The sequence below is a fragment of the Filicampus tigris genome, chromosome 12, assembly GCF_054856515.1.
Source record: "Filicampus tigris isolate MCC_2025a chromosome 12, RoL_Ftig_1.0, whole genome shotgun sequence".
In the NCBI taxonomy this organism is placed as follows: domain Eukaryota; kingdom Metazoa; phylum Chordata; class Actinopteri; order Syngnathiformes; family Syngnathidae; genus Filicampus; species Filicampus tigris.
The window spans coordinates 18,491,689-18,507,445 of record NC_141228.1 but is presented as its reverse complement, the minus strand read 5'-3'; the positions used below and the strand labels follow the sequence as shown (position 1 = coordinate 18,507,445).

Sequence of the window (15,757 nt, the reverse complement as noted above, 5' to 3'; positions counted from 1 at the left end):
GGAACTTTCAACTCAGAGCCTTTGTTTCTACTCGGAGCTTTTCATAAAGACTTGTTTCCGGGATATGGGAGTGTGGAGTTACAGCTTTTATGAAGTTGTAGTAATTGTTTACATTAACATTACTACTACTATTAAGGGCAGAAACGGAATAGAAAACATGTATCAAAAATATATGTGATATTTTTGGACCGGGGTGGTCACCCGAAACCTTTCTTCCGGACTTGTTTCTGGGGGGACTCATTTTGCAACCGGAAAATCTCCGACACGGGCAAAGTTGAGAGTAATAGTTCTCGTCGTATATCACTTAAAATGCGTTTAAAATCAAAAGCCATTTGGGTTAAACGACATAAAACATGCCTACTATCGAAACGCAGTTAAATGTAACCAAGGTTACAGAGAACCCGCCTGACATTGACAGCCAGTGAAGACCTCCATGATGTTTCCCTTAAGAGGGCTTCCCCTGTCTCACCTGACGAGACACCTCCAGGTGTGCCCTCTCTCCTTCTACATCCGCTCATTGCGAGCTCCTCACCGGCTTCGACACGGAGCCCCTCTCGCCGGCAGACCCGTTCTGGTCCCTCACGGCACCACCGCCGCGACGGTCTTGTCCAAAACTCCTTCCCGCCTTCAGTTTCCATCATGTGGGGCTCAGTTTCGTACCTCGACCCAGGTGAGGGCTTTACCCGCTCCTCTCATCTGGATGGTGCTCAAACCTGTCCAAAAGCTCGTGGCCATCATACTGGGAAGGTATGGGAGCAACTGCCATGTTTAATATGCCATTCAACCAAATTGGTGCCATTTACATCCCCAGGCAATAATAACATGAAAATACATTTTTATAAAGCGTCCTGCACATTGATATGTATTGTCTTTAAAGTTACCATTCAATTAGTGTAATTGCCATGGCTAAAAACCCACTAAGAGTTTCATTACAAAAAAAAAACTGACATGATAAAACAAGTTCTGAGATGAACCAATGCACATTGAGATATTCAATATGTGTATCATCAAATTTTGTGCTTAAAAAAAAGAGGAGAAAAATATTCAACTTTGAGTTTATTTGGACTAATATTACAAAATGAAAGTGGCACTGATTTGGTTGGAATGCTCCATAAAATACAAACATATATAACAACATATAAACGTTGATGTATGTATATTTCTATATTAATTTGAGAAAAATCGGATGCACACTCTTTTCCTGAATGCATTGCCGAGGTATCGGCTCGGTACTCAAATCGGTATCGGATTGGAGTATCGACAAATCACAGACCTAAAATTCTAAAGTTAAGAGTAGAAGTACTTTGGCATTTAGATTTTTTTCAAGCAAAGAATAAGAAATAACCACAAATATTTTTTTCCTTTAAATATACAAGAGTACCATATTACTTGACGTCTTACTGCAGGAGCCTAAGGAAGTGGTGGGTGGCGCTGCCTGACAACCGGCGCCAACTCTTCCGCCAGTGGGCATGGCAGCGGCGCTGGTGGCTTGTAGCAGCCGCAGGCGTGGTCGCCGCAATCACAGCCCTGCTCCTTCTAACACACCTGGACCAGTCGCCGGTGACTGGCCGCACACGCCTCTTGGTGTTCAGCAGGAAGAACTACATGGAGCTGGCAGCCTTCACTTCAGAGGCGGTGAGGCGACGCCATGGTTTTTCATGGAAATAATCTGGGCCTATCGCTATTTGTAAAACTTTTATCTGCTGTGTAGCCTGTGTTTTAAGTCACAATTAAGCATTCGTAACAGTAGCATAAAAACAATGTCAAAACAACCGATCAGCACAGGGTTAAACAAATCTAGAGAATGGTTAAAAACCTGAAAATATATATATATATATATATATATATATATATATATATAGAGAGAGAGAGAGAAAGAGCTGGACAGTTATTTCAATAGAATAAAATGTAGGAAAAGAAAACCAAAACACAAATAAAAAACCTATATACAAACATATTTTTTATGAAATAAACAGTCACAAAAAAGTCTAAAAACAGGTAACAATTGTAAAACACAAAACCAACAGCGGTTTCTGCTACTTTGATTTAATTGGAGTTTAAGACCATACTATCATTTATCATTTTTAAACAAAAATAGAAGTGTTACAATATTTTAAGAAATCTAGAAATACTATTTAAAAAAATTAAAGTGAAGTTTAGATTTTTTTTTTTTCCATAATAAAAAAGAAAAAAATTGAAATGGATATAGAAATAGAACCGTATCTAAAAAAATTACAACCCCCACAAAAAAGCCACAGAATCAATTATTGAGGAGATGAATGTTAACGATGGAATACTTCCTGTGTGCAGTACATGGAGGAGTTTGGCGAGCTGCTGCTCCCCGAGACCGACGCTCGTCACCATGTTGTTGAGCAGGTGGTACAGCACCTGGCCCGGCGCAACCGGGACCTCCCCGAAATGGCCGACGTCAACTGGAGCGTCCACGTGGTGCAGAGTGACAACACCAACGCCTTTGTGCTCCCGGTCGGCGGCCATACTTCACGTCAACATCTCAAAGAATCCGATTAAAACTCATAGTTTGTGTTTTGGGCTTGTTGTTGCAGAATGGCAAAGTGTTCATGTTCACCGGCATGCTGGAAGCTGTGGTAGATGTCCACCAGCTCACCATCGTGCTGGGACACGAGATGGCTCATGCTCTACTGGGACACGCCGTGAGTCGCAACACAAATATACCACACAAATATACTTCCTGGAAAGGGTGTTATGGTAAAAGCTTCAAATTTACCATCACATTTAGCTTTCATTAACGTCAAACACCAAATTCTTTTTATTTCTATTTATTTAATGTTTTATTTCATATTTATTTTGGTATATACAGGTGTACAAATAATAGTAAAGAAAAAGTTACAAAGTCTTTTAACAAACAAGATTAGGCTTTTTTTTTTTTAAAGTGTGGATTGACTAAAGCTTTAATAAAAAAATAAAATAAATAAAGCTTTAAAACATGTTTAATAATTACTACTACTACTACTGCTACTACTATTAATAATTAAAATACATTTAGTCAATTTCAGCACTTCCTGGTTTGATAAAGCCTAATCCTGTTTAATAAAGCTTTAGTGAAAAAAAAACCTGTAACATTTTATTTTACATATACATTTAATAATTTAATGATAATGTGTATAAAATAAAAAAATCTTGATCAATTCAGACAATTATGTTTCACGGTTAAATAAAGCTTCAATAAAATAAAATAAAAATCACAAATGTGAATTTAAAATGATAATAAGAATGATAATACATTTAGTCCATTTTGAGTAATTCCTGGTCAAATTAAATATCAAAAAAATAATAATAAGAACAACACTAAACTCATTGACTGCCAGACATTTTCAGACCCTCTTCTACCCTAACGTTTGACAAAAAATATGAAAAAAGGTACAAATAAACTCCTGGGATTAAATGGCTGGACTGTGAAAAGACAAATACTTTCTTCAATGGCAGAACACACAAAATGTAATGAATATAAAGTAACAACAGTAATGATAATAATGCATTTCTGCAATTTGCACTGTATTGTGGTTAAATATAGCCCCGATTTAAAAAGACCTCAAACACTTACATATAAAATGCATTAGTCAGCATTAAAACACAACAGAGCACAGTTAGAATGAGAATGTTTTTTGTTTTTTTTTCCTTCAGCTAATTTTATTGTTTGTATTGCAAATATTTTTACTGGTAAATGAAGTCCAATCATAATACAATTCCACCTTAAGCACATTAAAAAGCCATTTGAAACGGCGTAAACATCCCATTCATGTTGTTTCAGTGGTGAGGTTGCGGCCGGCGAGTGTTTACGGCCTCGTTAAAAGTCCATTCTCGTTGCGGCGTGAACAAATGTGCCATCAACTCGTGCCGTTTGGGAGTTTCAAGCCGGGAGGAGGCTTGTAATTAGATAAAGGCAATTTGAGCCACAGGACGCCTGATTAGCCCAGCTACTCACTCCACCGTTGGACTGCGTAAAACGCACTACTTCTCCCCCGCCGCCCGGTCACATTCTCCTCCTAACCTGACCTCCACCTTGACCTCCATCTTCTCCATCAACTTGTCCTCCCGCAGGCGGAGCAGGCCAGCCTGTCCCACGTGGTGGACCTCCTGTCCGTGGTCCTGCTGGCCGCCATCTGGGCCGTGTGTCCCCGTGACAGCCTGGCGCTGCTGGGTCAGTGGGCCCAGGACAAGCTCACACAGGTGACTGGCAAACACTGCGTATTCATAGAAATATTAATATTGTATTACCGTATGCAGTGGACGAACGCAATCCGTTACGTACACATGAAAAAAATTGATGAATGACTTTGAAATCAGAAGTCAAGCTCAGTTTGTTTTAAAAAAAAAAAAAAAAAGGTTGTTTTCTCTTGAGCGCCGTTAAATTCAAAACGCTGTCAACATGAATCCTAACGGGGAGCGCCGTCGACGTCAATTGCCGTCAAACGACATTTTTTTCATGGGAATGGGCGGAGAAAAAGTCTCGGCCAACTCTGCAAAGTTTAGCGCAATAGTGGTCTAAGTCCACACATCTGACAAATATGTCAATATTTCATGAACGACGAATGAATGGCGTTCAGTTAAACTCCCGTGCGTGTGGCGGCCCCTGCAGTTGATGTTCAACCGTCCATACAGCAGGAAGCTGGAGGCCGAGGCGGATCAGGTCGGCTTGCAGTTGGCGGCTAAGGTAACCTTGGTTGACTTGATTTCAGCTTCTGAGACCGCACACATTGTTCATTTCATTCAAATATATTCTATTCATTTAAAAATACAATACAATACAATTTTATTTATATAGGCTGGAGCTGTGACACCACTGTACAAACTATAAATAATGATCATAATAAACAATAAAAAGGCCGTAATACACAAGTGTTGATCAATAGATGAACATAAAACACTATATACAATTGACACCGAAAAGAGACGAAAATTTCAGGTCTGATCAAAAGCCAGCGAATAGAAGTGTGTCTTCAACCGGGTTTTAAAAGTGGACAGTCAAAACAATGATTACGTATTAAATAATACAATTGAAAGACTTGATTGAAGAAAAAAAAACATTATACGTATTAGCACCTTAAGTGATACAACTGAAACACATTTAGATTAATATAAAATAGTACAATACAATACAATTTTATTTATATAAACATCATTTACAAATTAAATTACATAGATTATATATAGATTATATAATGAGTGGAAAAATGTAAAGTAATTGGGTATATGGAATACTTATGAAAATGTTTACAAATTAGAATACATGGATTACACATTTAATAAAGTAATATACTAATTAAATTAATAGTTACAATTAAAAATACATTTTTAAAATAAAAGTATTAAATAATTACATACGACATACAATTACATGATTACACCTTGAATTATAAATTTGGAAATTATGATTATTATAAATAATCAAATGAAACGTTCAATAATGAAAAATGTAAAGTACATTAATAAAACTGATTCATAACAATGAAGTAGAAACAAAATAAATAAATGCTTGAGTATGGAATTCAACAAAAAAGTAAAATAATAAATAACATACAAATAAAATGAATTATTATTAACTATTCCACATTAAATACTAAAATAAAGTACAACAGCAAATCTCGACGTCACCTTCATTGACTGTCATTTCAAAATGTGCCACATGGGGGCACCATTGTCACAGTAAACAAACGATGTCACAGCCCACTAGCTAATAGGTAAAAATGATCAATCTTGTGATTTGAAATGTGAAATTTGACAAATACTTCGAAGGACTATATAACAACATTTGGCATGTGTGTGTGTGTGTGTGCGTGCGTGCACGTACATTCAGGCTTGTGCGGACGTGCGTGCGGGCCCCGTCTTCTGGCAGCAGATGGAGATCAGGCAGCAGCTGAGTGGAGCGCCAAGCCTGCCTGAGTGGCTGTCCACGCATCCGTCGCACAAGAACCGCGTGGCGCAACTGGATCGCCTCGTGCCGCAAGTACACAAACACCTCACGGTGCACACACACTCACACACAAACAATGTGTATCGGCCAGAAGACCGCACGTAGGACCTCCACATTTTATAAGTTTTTCAAGGAGCTAATGAAGCGTCTGGAGAGATATATTATTCCCTGCTGCCGGCTTGGGAGGGCAGGAAGGATGGCAAAGGTGCACTGGGTTATTTTGTTTCGTTTTATTTTATTTTTCCTCCTCCCCGCTCCGAAAAAAAAAAAAACCCAAACAGGATATCAGCTTAAGTTTACATCCTGGAGGCGAGCGAGCTGTGTGGCTTAGCGACTATCAGACGTAACTGCGGGCTAGACGGAAGCTCCTATGGAAGCATCAGCATCCACAGTCATTATTTCTGTGTGTGTGCGTGTGTGTTTGTTTTGTGTGTGTTTTAACCTTGAGTTGGCTCTCCAAGCGGCAAAGACGAGCAGATGGCTAAACACAAATTTGTGCTTGCCTACGTTGTCTAGTGCTAGGCTAGTGGAAAAAAGCGACCGGCTACAGCTATGCGGCCGTCCGCATAGTCTGTTAAAAATCCACCTTTGTCATCTTTTTAATATCGAAATTAAATATAGGTAAAGTAAAATGATTAAGTAGTAGATTAAAAAGTAGCATGATTGAAAAATAACTGAATAAACAAATAAAATGACTGTACATAAAATAGTCAAGGGGAATAGTGATTCATTAAAATGACATAAAATGCTGAGAGAAATGATAAAAGTGAAATAAACATTTAAAAAGTAAATATACTACAAATAAATTAAAGCACTTCAAAAGGGTACAAAACAAATAAAATAATTGATGATTTGAAAATACTTTACATAAACGATTACATATGACAAAAATAAAATAACTAAATAGAAATAGAAATTCTTACTCATTAAATAACTTTGAATAATTGATTAAATAAATAAAATAAAATGAGCACGAAAGGATAAAATAAAAAAATCTAATAAAAAAAGACTAAAAAGTAAAACAGTCCAATAAAATTGATCAAATAAAATAATTTCAATAAAAAATGACTTCAAAATGATTACGCACGAATGAAATAGTTATTCTTGAATAAGATAAAATGTATCCCAGTGATCATACATTTAACTAATAAAAAAATGGATTATAAAAGTTAGATACAAATAGCATCAATTAGTTTATTGCCCACGATTATTCAATCTTGGGCAGGCGATTCTTCAAAATCAAAAGGAGTCTTGACTTCAAAAGAAAATTTGGAAGCATAACACGGACCACTAAGGGATTTACGATCCGCCTCCCATATCGTGAAACGGCCATTGTTTTCAAATCGATCAGGTTCTTGTATGCATGTGTGTTTGTGTAGGCGCTGGAATTGAGGGAACGCTGTGTGTGTCCCGCCCTGCCGCCCACCGACCCCCGCGCCGTCTTCTCCAAGACCGTGCGTGTGCTGCTGGAGGACGCCAAGGCACTCCCGCGACCGGGCGCGGGCCCCGCACTCTCGCCTCGACACGTGCCCGACGGGGTGGTGGCACCCGCGGCTCTGCTCGCCCAATCCCCGCCATCGTTTTCATCCGGTGGGAGCCAGGGCGACAATAAAGCTTTGGACAAAGCCGGAGCATCACCTGTGACGCCACCTCCAGAACGGGACTGATGCTACTCAGTGATACATAGAAATTGGACCCTTGTATTTCCCCCCCCCCCCAAAATTTCCTGTACTTCTGAATAAACTCCAGAAAACCTCATTCCAGTGTAAAAGCAAACATCCGCCATTTAGATGTGAGCAATAGCCTGCAGACAAGAGGGAGCAGCACAATGTCCATTGAATTGAACCTAAAAATGTGGAAAAACTTCTTTACGTTGTTTTCAATTACAGTAATTTCTTGAGAATAGCACACACTCAAGTTTTATAAGCACCCTAAAAATAGCCCTTCAGAAGAAAATGTTTCTTTGAACTCACGAATACCTGTGAGTTCACTGTGATGTCATTTTCAGTCGACAAGTGACAAAATGGCCGCCCCCTGAGTTGGATAAGAACGGTTGGCTGTTGCTTCTTAACTCATATTCCACAAACAGAATTGTAATCAAAATGCTGTGTTTATACCAGTGGTGGCACATACAACATATTGTAAAGAAAATTTCTGGGTTGACTTGCACTTAACGGAAAAACATTAAATTGACTTGTTTTAGCATATTTTGCAGAGGTTGATATCTCTACACGTTTATGACAAAATGTCACTTAAATGTCATTGTGTCAGGGTTTCAAGGAAGGTCCTGAAGGCCAAAGAACCTCCTTTTACATTTTGGTGTTATCATACAGTGCTTTTGCACTTGTTGATCCATTCAAATGTGACTTTAAAGTAGAAGTGAACCCAAACGTTTTTTTCAAGGATATGTACTATGCAGATAAATTATTGCGTTTGTGGAATAAGTGTTAATCCACCTATATTTAGCCATCTCCAGGGGGCGGCCATTTGTCACTTCTGTCGACTGAAAATGACATCACAGTTTCTCAGGGCTCAGGTACCGACCAATCAAAGCTGACCTGTTTTCTGAAGCTGAGCCATGATTAGTCGTTATCTGACCCTGAGCATCTGTGATCATTTTCAGTCGACAGAAATGACAAATTGGCCGGGCCCTGAGATGGCTAAAAAGGGGTGGATTTTGTTGCTTAACTCATATTCCACAAATGCAACATTAGTCAGAATGCCGTGTTTCAACTAGAGGGCCTGCATAGAACATATTCTTGAAAAAAATATGTTTGGGTTGACTTCCGATTCAACACATGAAATTAATGTGAAATTACAACAAGAATTGTCAGCTAGTTGTGACGTTCACACGCAGCCAGTTGCCGGGCGGCTTTCGAGGCCAAAAATAGAGAAGACGACGGAAGCATCTCAATCGACAAGCAAGCCGCGAAACCGAAGAACATCCGTCTTACGGTGAGCTGCCGTCATTTACATTTAAATCAAACATTTGATTTTGGGAGGAGGACCAAAAACAAAGCAAAACAGTCTGCGCTTGTTATTCCAATCTTGTGTTTCTTCTTTCTAGACGCCCACACGGGACGTGTGGAATAAGGCGGGAACGCTGGCAGCTATTTTCAGGTATTGTGAGAGTGCGCAGGACACAGCTGCTGTGTGGGAGGCGCCCGCCGCGTCCCATCGTGCACTCTGGCTGCACTTTGACCTCTGAAACTCTTCTCTTTTCTTGTCATATTTTATGCACTCTTTTAAAATTGATAATAGATAATTTATTGCAAATTCCTTTGTGGACCCTCAAGTTAGTTGCATGACAGGTTAAGGACGTTCAAATTTTTGTTTTGTTTAAAAATATGTCTATGGATGAATAAAAAGACATTATAATAACAATTACACTGGTCAACAGCAAATTTTAATCAGAGGGGGCTTTACATGTCCCTAAACATATTTTTGAGGGTGATATAAAAGAAAATGTTTTACTAGCACAACCGGTTTTTGAGATTTTTTTTGTTTTTGTTTTAATATTTGATGTATAAAAGCTTCCACAATACGCATTTTACCATGCATTGTAATTTATAGCTATGGCGGTTCAGGAAAAAAAAATCCACCTGTTACTGAACCCAACCCTTAATTTATAAATATTACTAAATATCTTACTATATTATGTTATTATTATATTATGATAATCTTGATGTGCTCGAGAAAAAAAAATATCTAGAAAAGTTTACTTGCATCTCTGATTAAAAAACGTTGTAAAAATTTGTTGACCAGTGTTGTTGTTGTTGTTATTAATATTATTATTATTATCATCATTATTTACGTTTTAATCATTACCTATTTAAAAAAATATATTTGTTTGCATGATCAAATGACCAAATGTTTTTTTGTCTTTTGACATAATTTTATTTCAGTATTTACTTTATTTGAATTCAAAAAATAAAATGTTTTTTGACATATACTATGTTGTTTATACAGTGAATATAAAATGTTTACACAATGAAAAAGTACACAATTTATATACTAAACACATACATAAAACTTACTTATACTTCTTCCATTCATGTTGACTACATACAGTATTTACTTGAATTACGTATCTTTGGATTTCCCAATATGTAATTTGCAAACTAATAACTACTATGAAGGAAACATTAAACATGTTAAACAGAAGATACGCGGCCAAAAAACAAATGACGACTGCTGCTTATTCGAGGGTCTGTTATCGCGTCAGTGTTAATGGGAGCTGACGGTGAGCGAATGCGCTTACAGCTGCTTAGTGCGGATGGCTGCCGGATTAAGCCTAGAATGCATTCACACAATAATCCTTACGGGTTTGGGGTTGATTCCGTCACTTTTGTTCATTGTTTTCTTATTTTGCATGATTCCGTCTGACTCACACCTGCTGCGAGCCGCCTTCATCACACTTAGCGGCACGACACGACTGTGTCTTGTTGTCATGGTTTCCTGCTCTGCTCGCTTTGAACGACGAAACAACGATGCCTAAAACCCAAAATACATCCTGTTATGTCAATCAATATACACACACACACACACATTGGAACGACAAAGTCTCCGGTATATCCACTTTCCTTCCCATAGTCGCCATACAGCATGCTATGTATGTGTGTGTGTGACACTTAGCTTTGCGCCACTTTGGCCTACTTAGTGCTGTAAGTAGCACACATAGCGCCACAGTGCTCCTCCTCTGTCTCCGTGGACTCCAGCTGAATAATTGAGTGGTGCTGAGGCAGAGTATTAAACTAGCTGCTGCTTTGATAACGTGACGGACACTCTCACTCTGCGCGCGCGCGCGTGTGTGTGCGCGCATGTGTGTGTGTGTGTGTGTTACACGGGTGCTGTGATGACTGCTAATACTATGCTAAGACATACTGTATGCTGTCTGAAGAAACAGACGGTGAACTACTACTGCGTTTTGTCGATATGTTCGCTGCATGCGCCACGGGGACAGATCCTCTACAGTAGCTGACAGTGTAATCGAGAGGCTAGCTGATGGAAGCGCTGCCTCCATGAGGGAAAATATAGTCCGAGTGGTGCTAGTGCAACATCGACATTTTGTTTTGAACACTGTCCCCGAACTTTTAACACTGGCAGATTTGCAGTGTATGTGGTGAACAAGTAGTGGGCTCGCTATACAAAACACTCACTTCACTTCGGGCGCACTAAAATGATGCACAAATAGAGCAACTAGTTACTCAATACTTCGTTTTTCACTGTTTTTCATTTTTACTCAAGTAATTGTTTGGAGGGCTACTATTTACTTTGACATTGTAGTACTCATCCATACCAGCAGGTCGCAGCAGCAGCAGCAGCAGGTAGCTAATTGTCTTTGTTTAGAGACAAGCGAATTAGTGACGCATGTTTATCCAATCAGGCCCATGTTTCACACTGAGTAAGTATCAATATGAAACATTATAAATACGTTTTTCTTTTGTGTTTATTTAATTCCTATTCAAGACGTTATAATATAACGTCATTCTTCATTGTTAAAAAAATGCTTATGTAAACAATATAACACTTATATTGTTAAAATAAGATTTTTTTTTTTTCTCACAATTTCAGCTGGTGGTGTGCCGCGGGATTTTTTCAACGAAATAAATGTGCCTTGACTCAAAAAAAAAAAGTTTGAAAAACACTGCCCTAAAGTAACTTAAGTACTCTTACTTGAGTATTTGGCTACTCGGCCCACCTATGGGGGTAAATGTGCATCCTCACACTTTAAAAAAAAAAAAAAAAAAATCCTCATACACACAATACAAAAACAATACAGCCTCATGCTAGCTGATAAAGAGCCCTTTTGATTTTGGCAGAAGCTTTTCCTCTGTGCCCAGGCCTCATTAACGCCGACAGTGTGTGTGTGTGTGTGTGTGTGTGTTTGTGCGTGTGTGTGTGTGTGTGTGGGGGGGTGTATACGTGTGTGTGTGTGTGTGTGGGAGAGAGAGAACGAGGGAGGACTAAGCCCTCAGTTCTTATCAACAACAACAGACCTGTGTGGCACGCACACACACATACACGCGCACACGTACACACAGTTATAAAGAGTGCGGATAGGTTGCCAGCATCGGCGCAGATATTCCCCTTGCAGGACAATGATAGACAAACGTACACGTACAGAACGGGGTACGTGTGTGTGTGTGTGTGTGCGCGTGTGTGTGAGTGTATTATTAAGAGGTCAATGTGGTTGTCAAGACAACATAAATACTTCCGCAACGTGTTAATTTCTATAGCACACTATCATCGGGGTTAATTGTGCTTTCAATTACGGCGTTTATGCTGATTAAAAATACAAGATGGGATCAAGTGGTCGTTAATGTGTGCCAAGGGCTTATTTGCTCTTTTAAGCGTGACACTTAAGTCAATTGTTTGCAAGTGTGCATACAATTAGAATGACTTGGTGTGTGGTATTTTGTCAATCCGATCACATTACATGTTATACAGTTTTACTCTCACATAATATCCATACTCCGGTATTTTATTTGTATTTTTTATTTTTTTTTCGCACAATTGCGTCACTATTTACATTTTAACACTTTCAATTGGATGTGTATTTTCTACAACAGTTTGATATTTTTCACAGGATATCATATCTAAAAACAGTTGGGATGTTGCCAAATTATACTACTAAAAAAATTACTTAAAAAAAAATGTAAGTTATTTTTCAAAATGAAATTTAAAAAAAATATAACTAGTAAAAAAACGTTTGTTTTTGTTTTTTTACTTAAATCATATTACATTGGGGAAAATATTACTATCAAGAAAAATAGTAGTTACAAGAATATTTTTTACATTAATTGTCATATGTAGTCAAAAAGTCATTGTTACAATAATCAAATCTTTGCCGTTGTAATATTACAAAATATTATTACTATTATAAAAAATATTATTATTATAAAAAATAATATTACAAAAATCAATTTTCGTAAAGTTTAAAAAAAAAATACATAAAGTATAATTACTATGTAGATACAACAAGGTAGCTCATTTTGAGTTTAAGTGAATTTTACATCCCAAAACAACATCATTCTTATGTGTCTTTCATTAAAAGTAGTCTCAGATGTCACCTTTTGGCGGGTGAGTGTGTATGGCTTTCTGCGTGCGTGCGTGCGTGCGTGCATGTGTGTGTGTGTGTGTGTGTGTGTGTGATTTTTGAGCCAGTGGCTGCCCGTCCACTCAATCTGACATATGAATATTGCACAAGCCATTCTCTCCTCTCCTCTCCTGCCCTGCTCAATTATTCATGCAAGGCTCTGAGTTGGCGAAACTTTTTTCTTTCACTCCAGGCTTTCTTACAAATAAGTAGGCGCACACACACACACACACACACACACACACACACACGCAGAAGCTGATAAACAAACGGTGTGCGCAGAAAAGGTGGCAGGATGCGAGGGATGCCACGCGTTCATCTTTCATTTATGTCTGCAGGATCAATTCTCTTCAAAGCCTCTCTTCTGGATTAGTTCTTGGTGTTGTGTTTAGTTCTATTGTGCAAGGTGGCAATTATCATGACGAACTAGCTTAATGGTAACACACAATGCAAAAATGGCATTGACTGGCTAACAAAAACTAGCATCACTGTTGCAGTTGTAATTAGCTTATAAGCAATGGATATTTGAACACAAATGGTGCCGCAACATGTTGACAGACAGTGTAGCAATACTCACTGGCATGTATTCTTTATCCTCTGCAGCCCGCTGAGTCACTTCATCTTCATCTTCTTCGTGTTGATGCACAAACGGTTTAACACAAAAGTATTTCACCAATTATTAAATGAACTATTGAAAGCCAAGATGGATTTATGTGTCCCTAACTGCGTTTTTGATGCTGATTTCAAAACTGTCTTTACTTTTGTCCTCATCGCCTGGGCTTGTTGAGATATTTTCATTTTTTTATTTCAAAGTTTGACCTATAAAACTTGCACAATTCAGATTTTAGCATGCGTTGTAATTTATAGCTATGACATTTCGGACAAAAATAATTCCACCTGCTGCTGAGCCCTTAATTCATAAATAGTACAAAATATATTACATATTATGTTATTTTTTAATTTATTATAATTATGAAAACCTGATGTGCTGGAGAAAAGACGAGGGCAGGTTTGGAATCAGCGCCAAAAATAAACGGAGAAATTTATACATGCGTCTCTGATTGAAACATTTGTTGACCAGTGTTAGGTATCTTATTCATGTTTTTGGTTTTATTATTCGCCATCACTTATTTAACCAATTATTTAATAAACTAAATTCAAAAATGTTATGTTATGACCCAATTATTTTATGAAAATTAATGTAAAAAGTCAAATGTACACCGTATGTATTCATACAACTTTTTTTATTCCAAATGTTATTATTCACAATCGTAATTATTCACAATTGTAGGAAAAACAATACATTGATTAACCAATTATTTTGCAAAGAAAATGAATTTAAAAAAAATGAATAAATACATTTGAACCAACCGCCATTTCGAAAACAAAATTACTGCAACCGATAAATGATTGAAATATACATTTAATATCATATGTATTGATATATTTTTAAAGTGCACCGGAGTGGTGAAACTAAAACGTTGTCGTATCGTCTCCCTATGTTGCAGAGTTTCGCCTGTGGCAGGCGTGTGCGTAAGCTATCCCACCCGATAATCGTGCGTTCGCTATCCAACCATTCCAATGGTTGCACTTGTCACCGCCAATTAGCGTCCGGTCCCCCTTAAAGGCTGTGAGCTTTTAGTATCAGATGTGACTCACACATCTGATACGTGGAACCCTCGTCGCCGCCGGTGACACGGGCGACGGCCCACTAGCGTCGACCTGAAGGTGACAGCGAGGTCAGCCAGAGTCAACGTGATGGACGGCACCGGCCATATGCTCCGGCACAGTCACCTTGTCCACAGGGCGGTTAGCAGGGGCGATAATTTGACTTTTTACGGTTTAGGTTGCCTACGTTGCACTGTGAAGTCGAGTGTGTGTGTTTCCTCCGCTGGGAAAAGGAGGCGGCGCTTCCTTTTCACTTGAAAGTGCAGGAGCATGCTGGAGGACATCAGTGAGAAGAAAAAGTGCAGTAGAGATTCCATCAGTGGAGGTTTTGAGTGGCGCTGATGGTAATCTCAAGGTTGCAGGAACAGGAAGTGGTGGGGTTTTTTTTTTTTTATCATCACTTTTGCTCGGCTGATGCATTGGATTTGGAGGAATAGCTAAAATTTGGGGGGGGGGGTTCTAATCATTTTGGAATTGTCATTGTAGTTAGTTTTTATTCCATTTTATGTTTTGATTTTTAAAATGTAGTTAGTTTTAATTCGTTTCAAAGTGGGTTCGTTTATTTTTTCAAAATTTTTTTAGTGACATTTTTAGATTCGTTTTTATTAGTTGTAGTATTAGTTTTAGTTTTCTTCTTTTTAATTTTTTTTATTTTGTGTATTTCTTGTGCGCAAGATAAAAAAAAAACCCATCACATTAAGAATTGTGTAGTAGTAAAAAAAAAAAAAAACAACCAAAATATTTTAAAAATAACCGCCCACAAATCAACATCCGGCCAATAACAGACAATTTGCTACGTATCTCGATTAATGCGATTCAAGAACGGTACATTTTCTAGAAGAGCAATTTGATTCGGTACCATTCAGCGGGATTATGATTCCATTCAACATGGTACTGCTGTAGCTTTTGTCATGTTGATTATTATGTACTGTAACTGTTCAATTCAAAGGAACAACAAATCATCAACGACATCAAACTGATTTATACCGATTCGTGCCTGATTTGCATCTCTCATAAAATACGATTCGCTACATATC

The 15,757-nt window shown here is 38.1% G+C and overlaps 1 protein-coding gene across 1 annotated transcript; it reads left to right on the top strand.

Annotated features, from left to right (window-relative positions):
* Positions 1–72: 72 nt before the first annotated feature.
* Positions 73–7,711, top strand: oma1 (OMA1 zinc metallopeptidase). The gene is made up of 8 exons (XM_086048061.1): positions 73–747; positions 1,407–1,635; positions 2,311–2,484; positions 2,565–2,672; positions 4,081–4,209; positions 4,619–4,693; positions 5,837–5,986; positions 7,333–7,711. The coding sequence occupies exons 1-8, from the start codon at positions 434–436 to the stop codon at positions 7,618–7,620; spliced, it is 1,467 nt and encodes a 488-aa protein (XP_085904187.1). The 5' UTR covers positions 73–433; the 3' UTR covers positions 7,621–7,711.
* The last annotated feature ends 8,046 nt before the right edge of the window (positions 7,712–15,757 follow it).

What these genes read in the sequence shown, in the direction of transcription:
- oma1 (XM_086048061.1), top strand. Translation starts at nt 434, where the DNA reads ATGATGTTTCCCTTAAGAGGGCTTCCCCTGTCTCACCTGACGAGACAC. An exon ending in CCCAGGACAAGCTCACACAG is followed by an intron (nt 4,210 to 4,618) that starts GTGACTGGCAAA and finishes CGGCCCCTGCAG; the next exon opens with TTGATGTTCAACCGTCCATA. An exon ending in GCTTGCAGTTGGCGGCTAAG is followed by an intron (nt 4,694 to 5,836) that starts GTAACCTTGGTT and finishes ACGTACATTCAG; the next exon opens with GCTTGTGCGGACGTGCGTGC.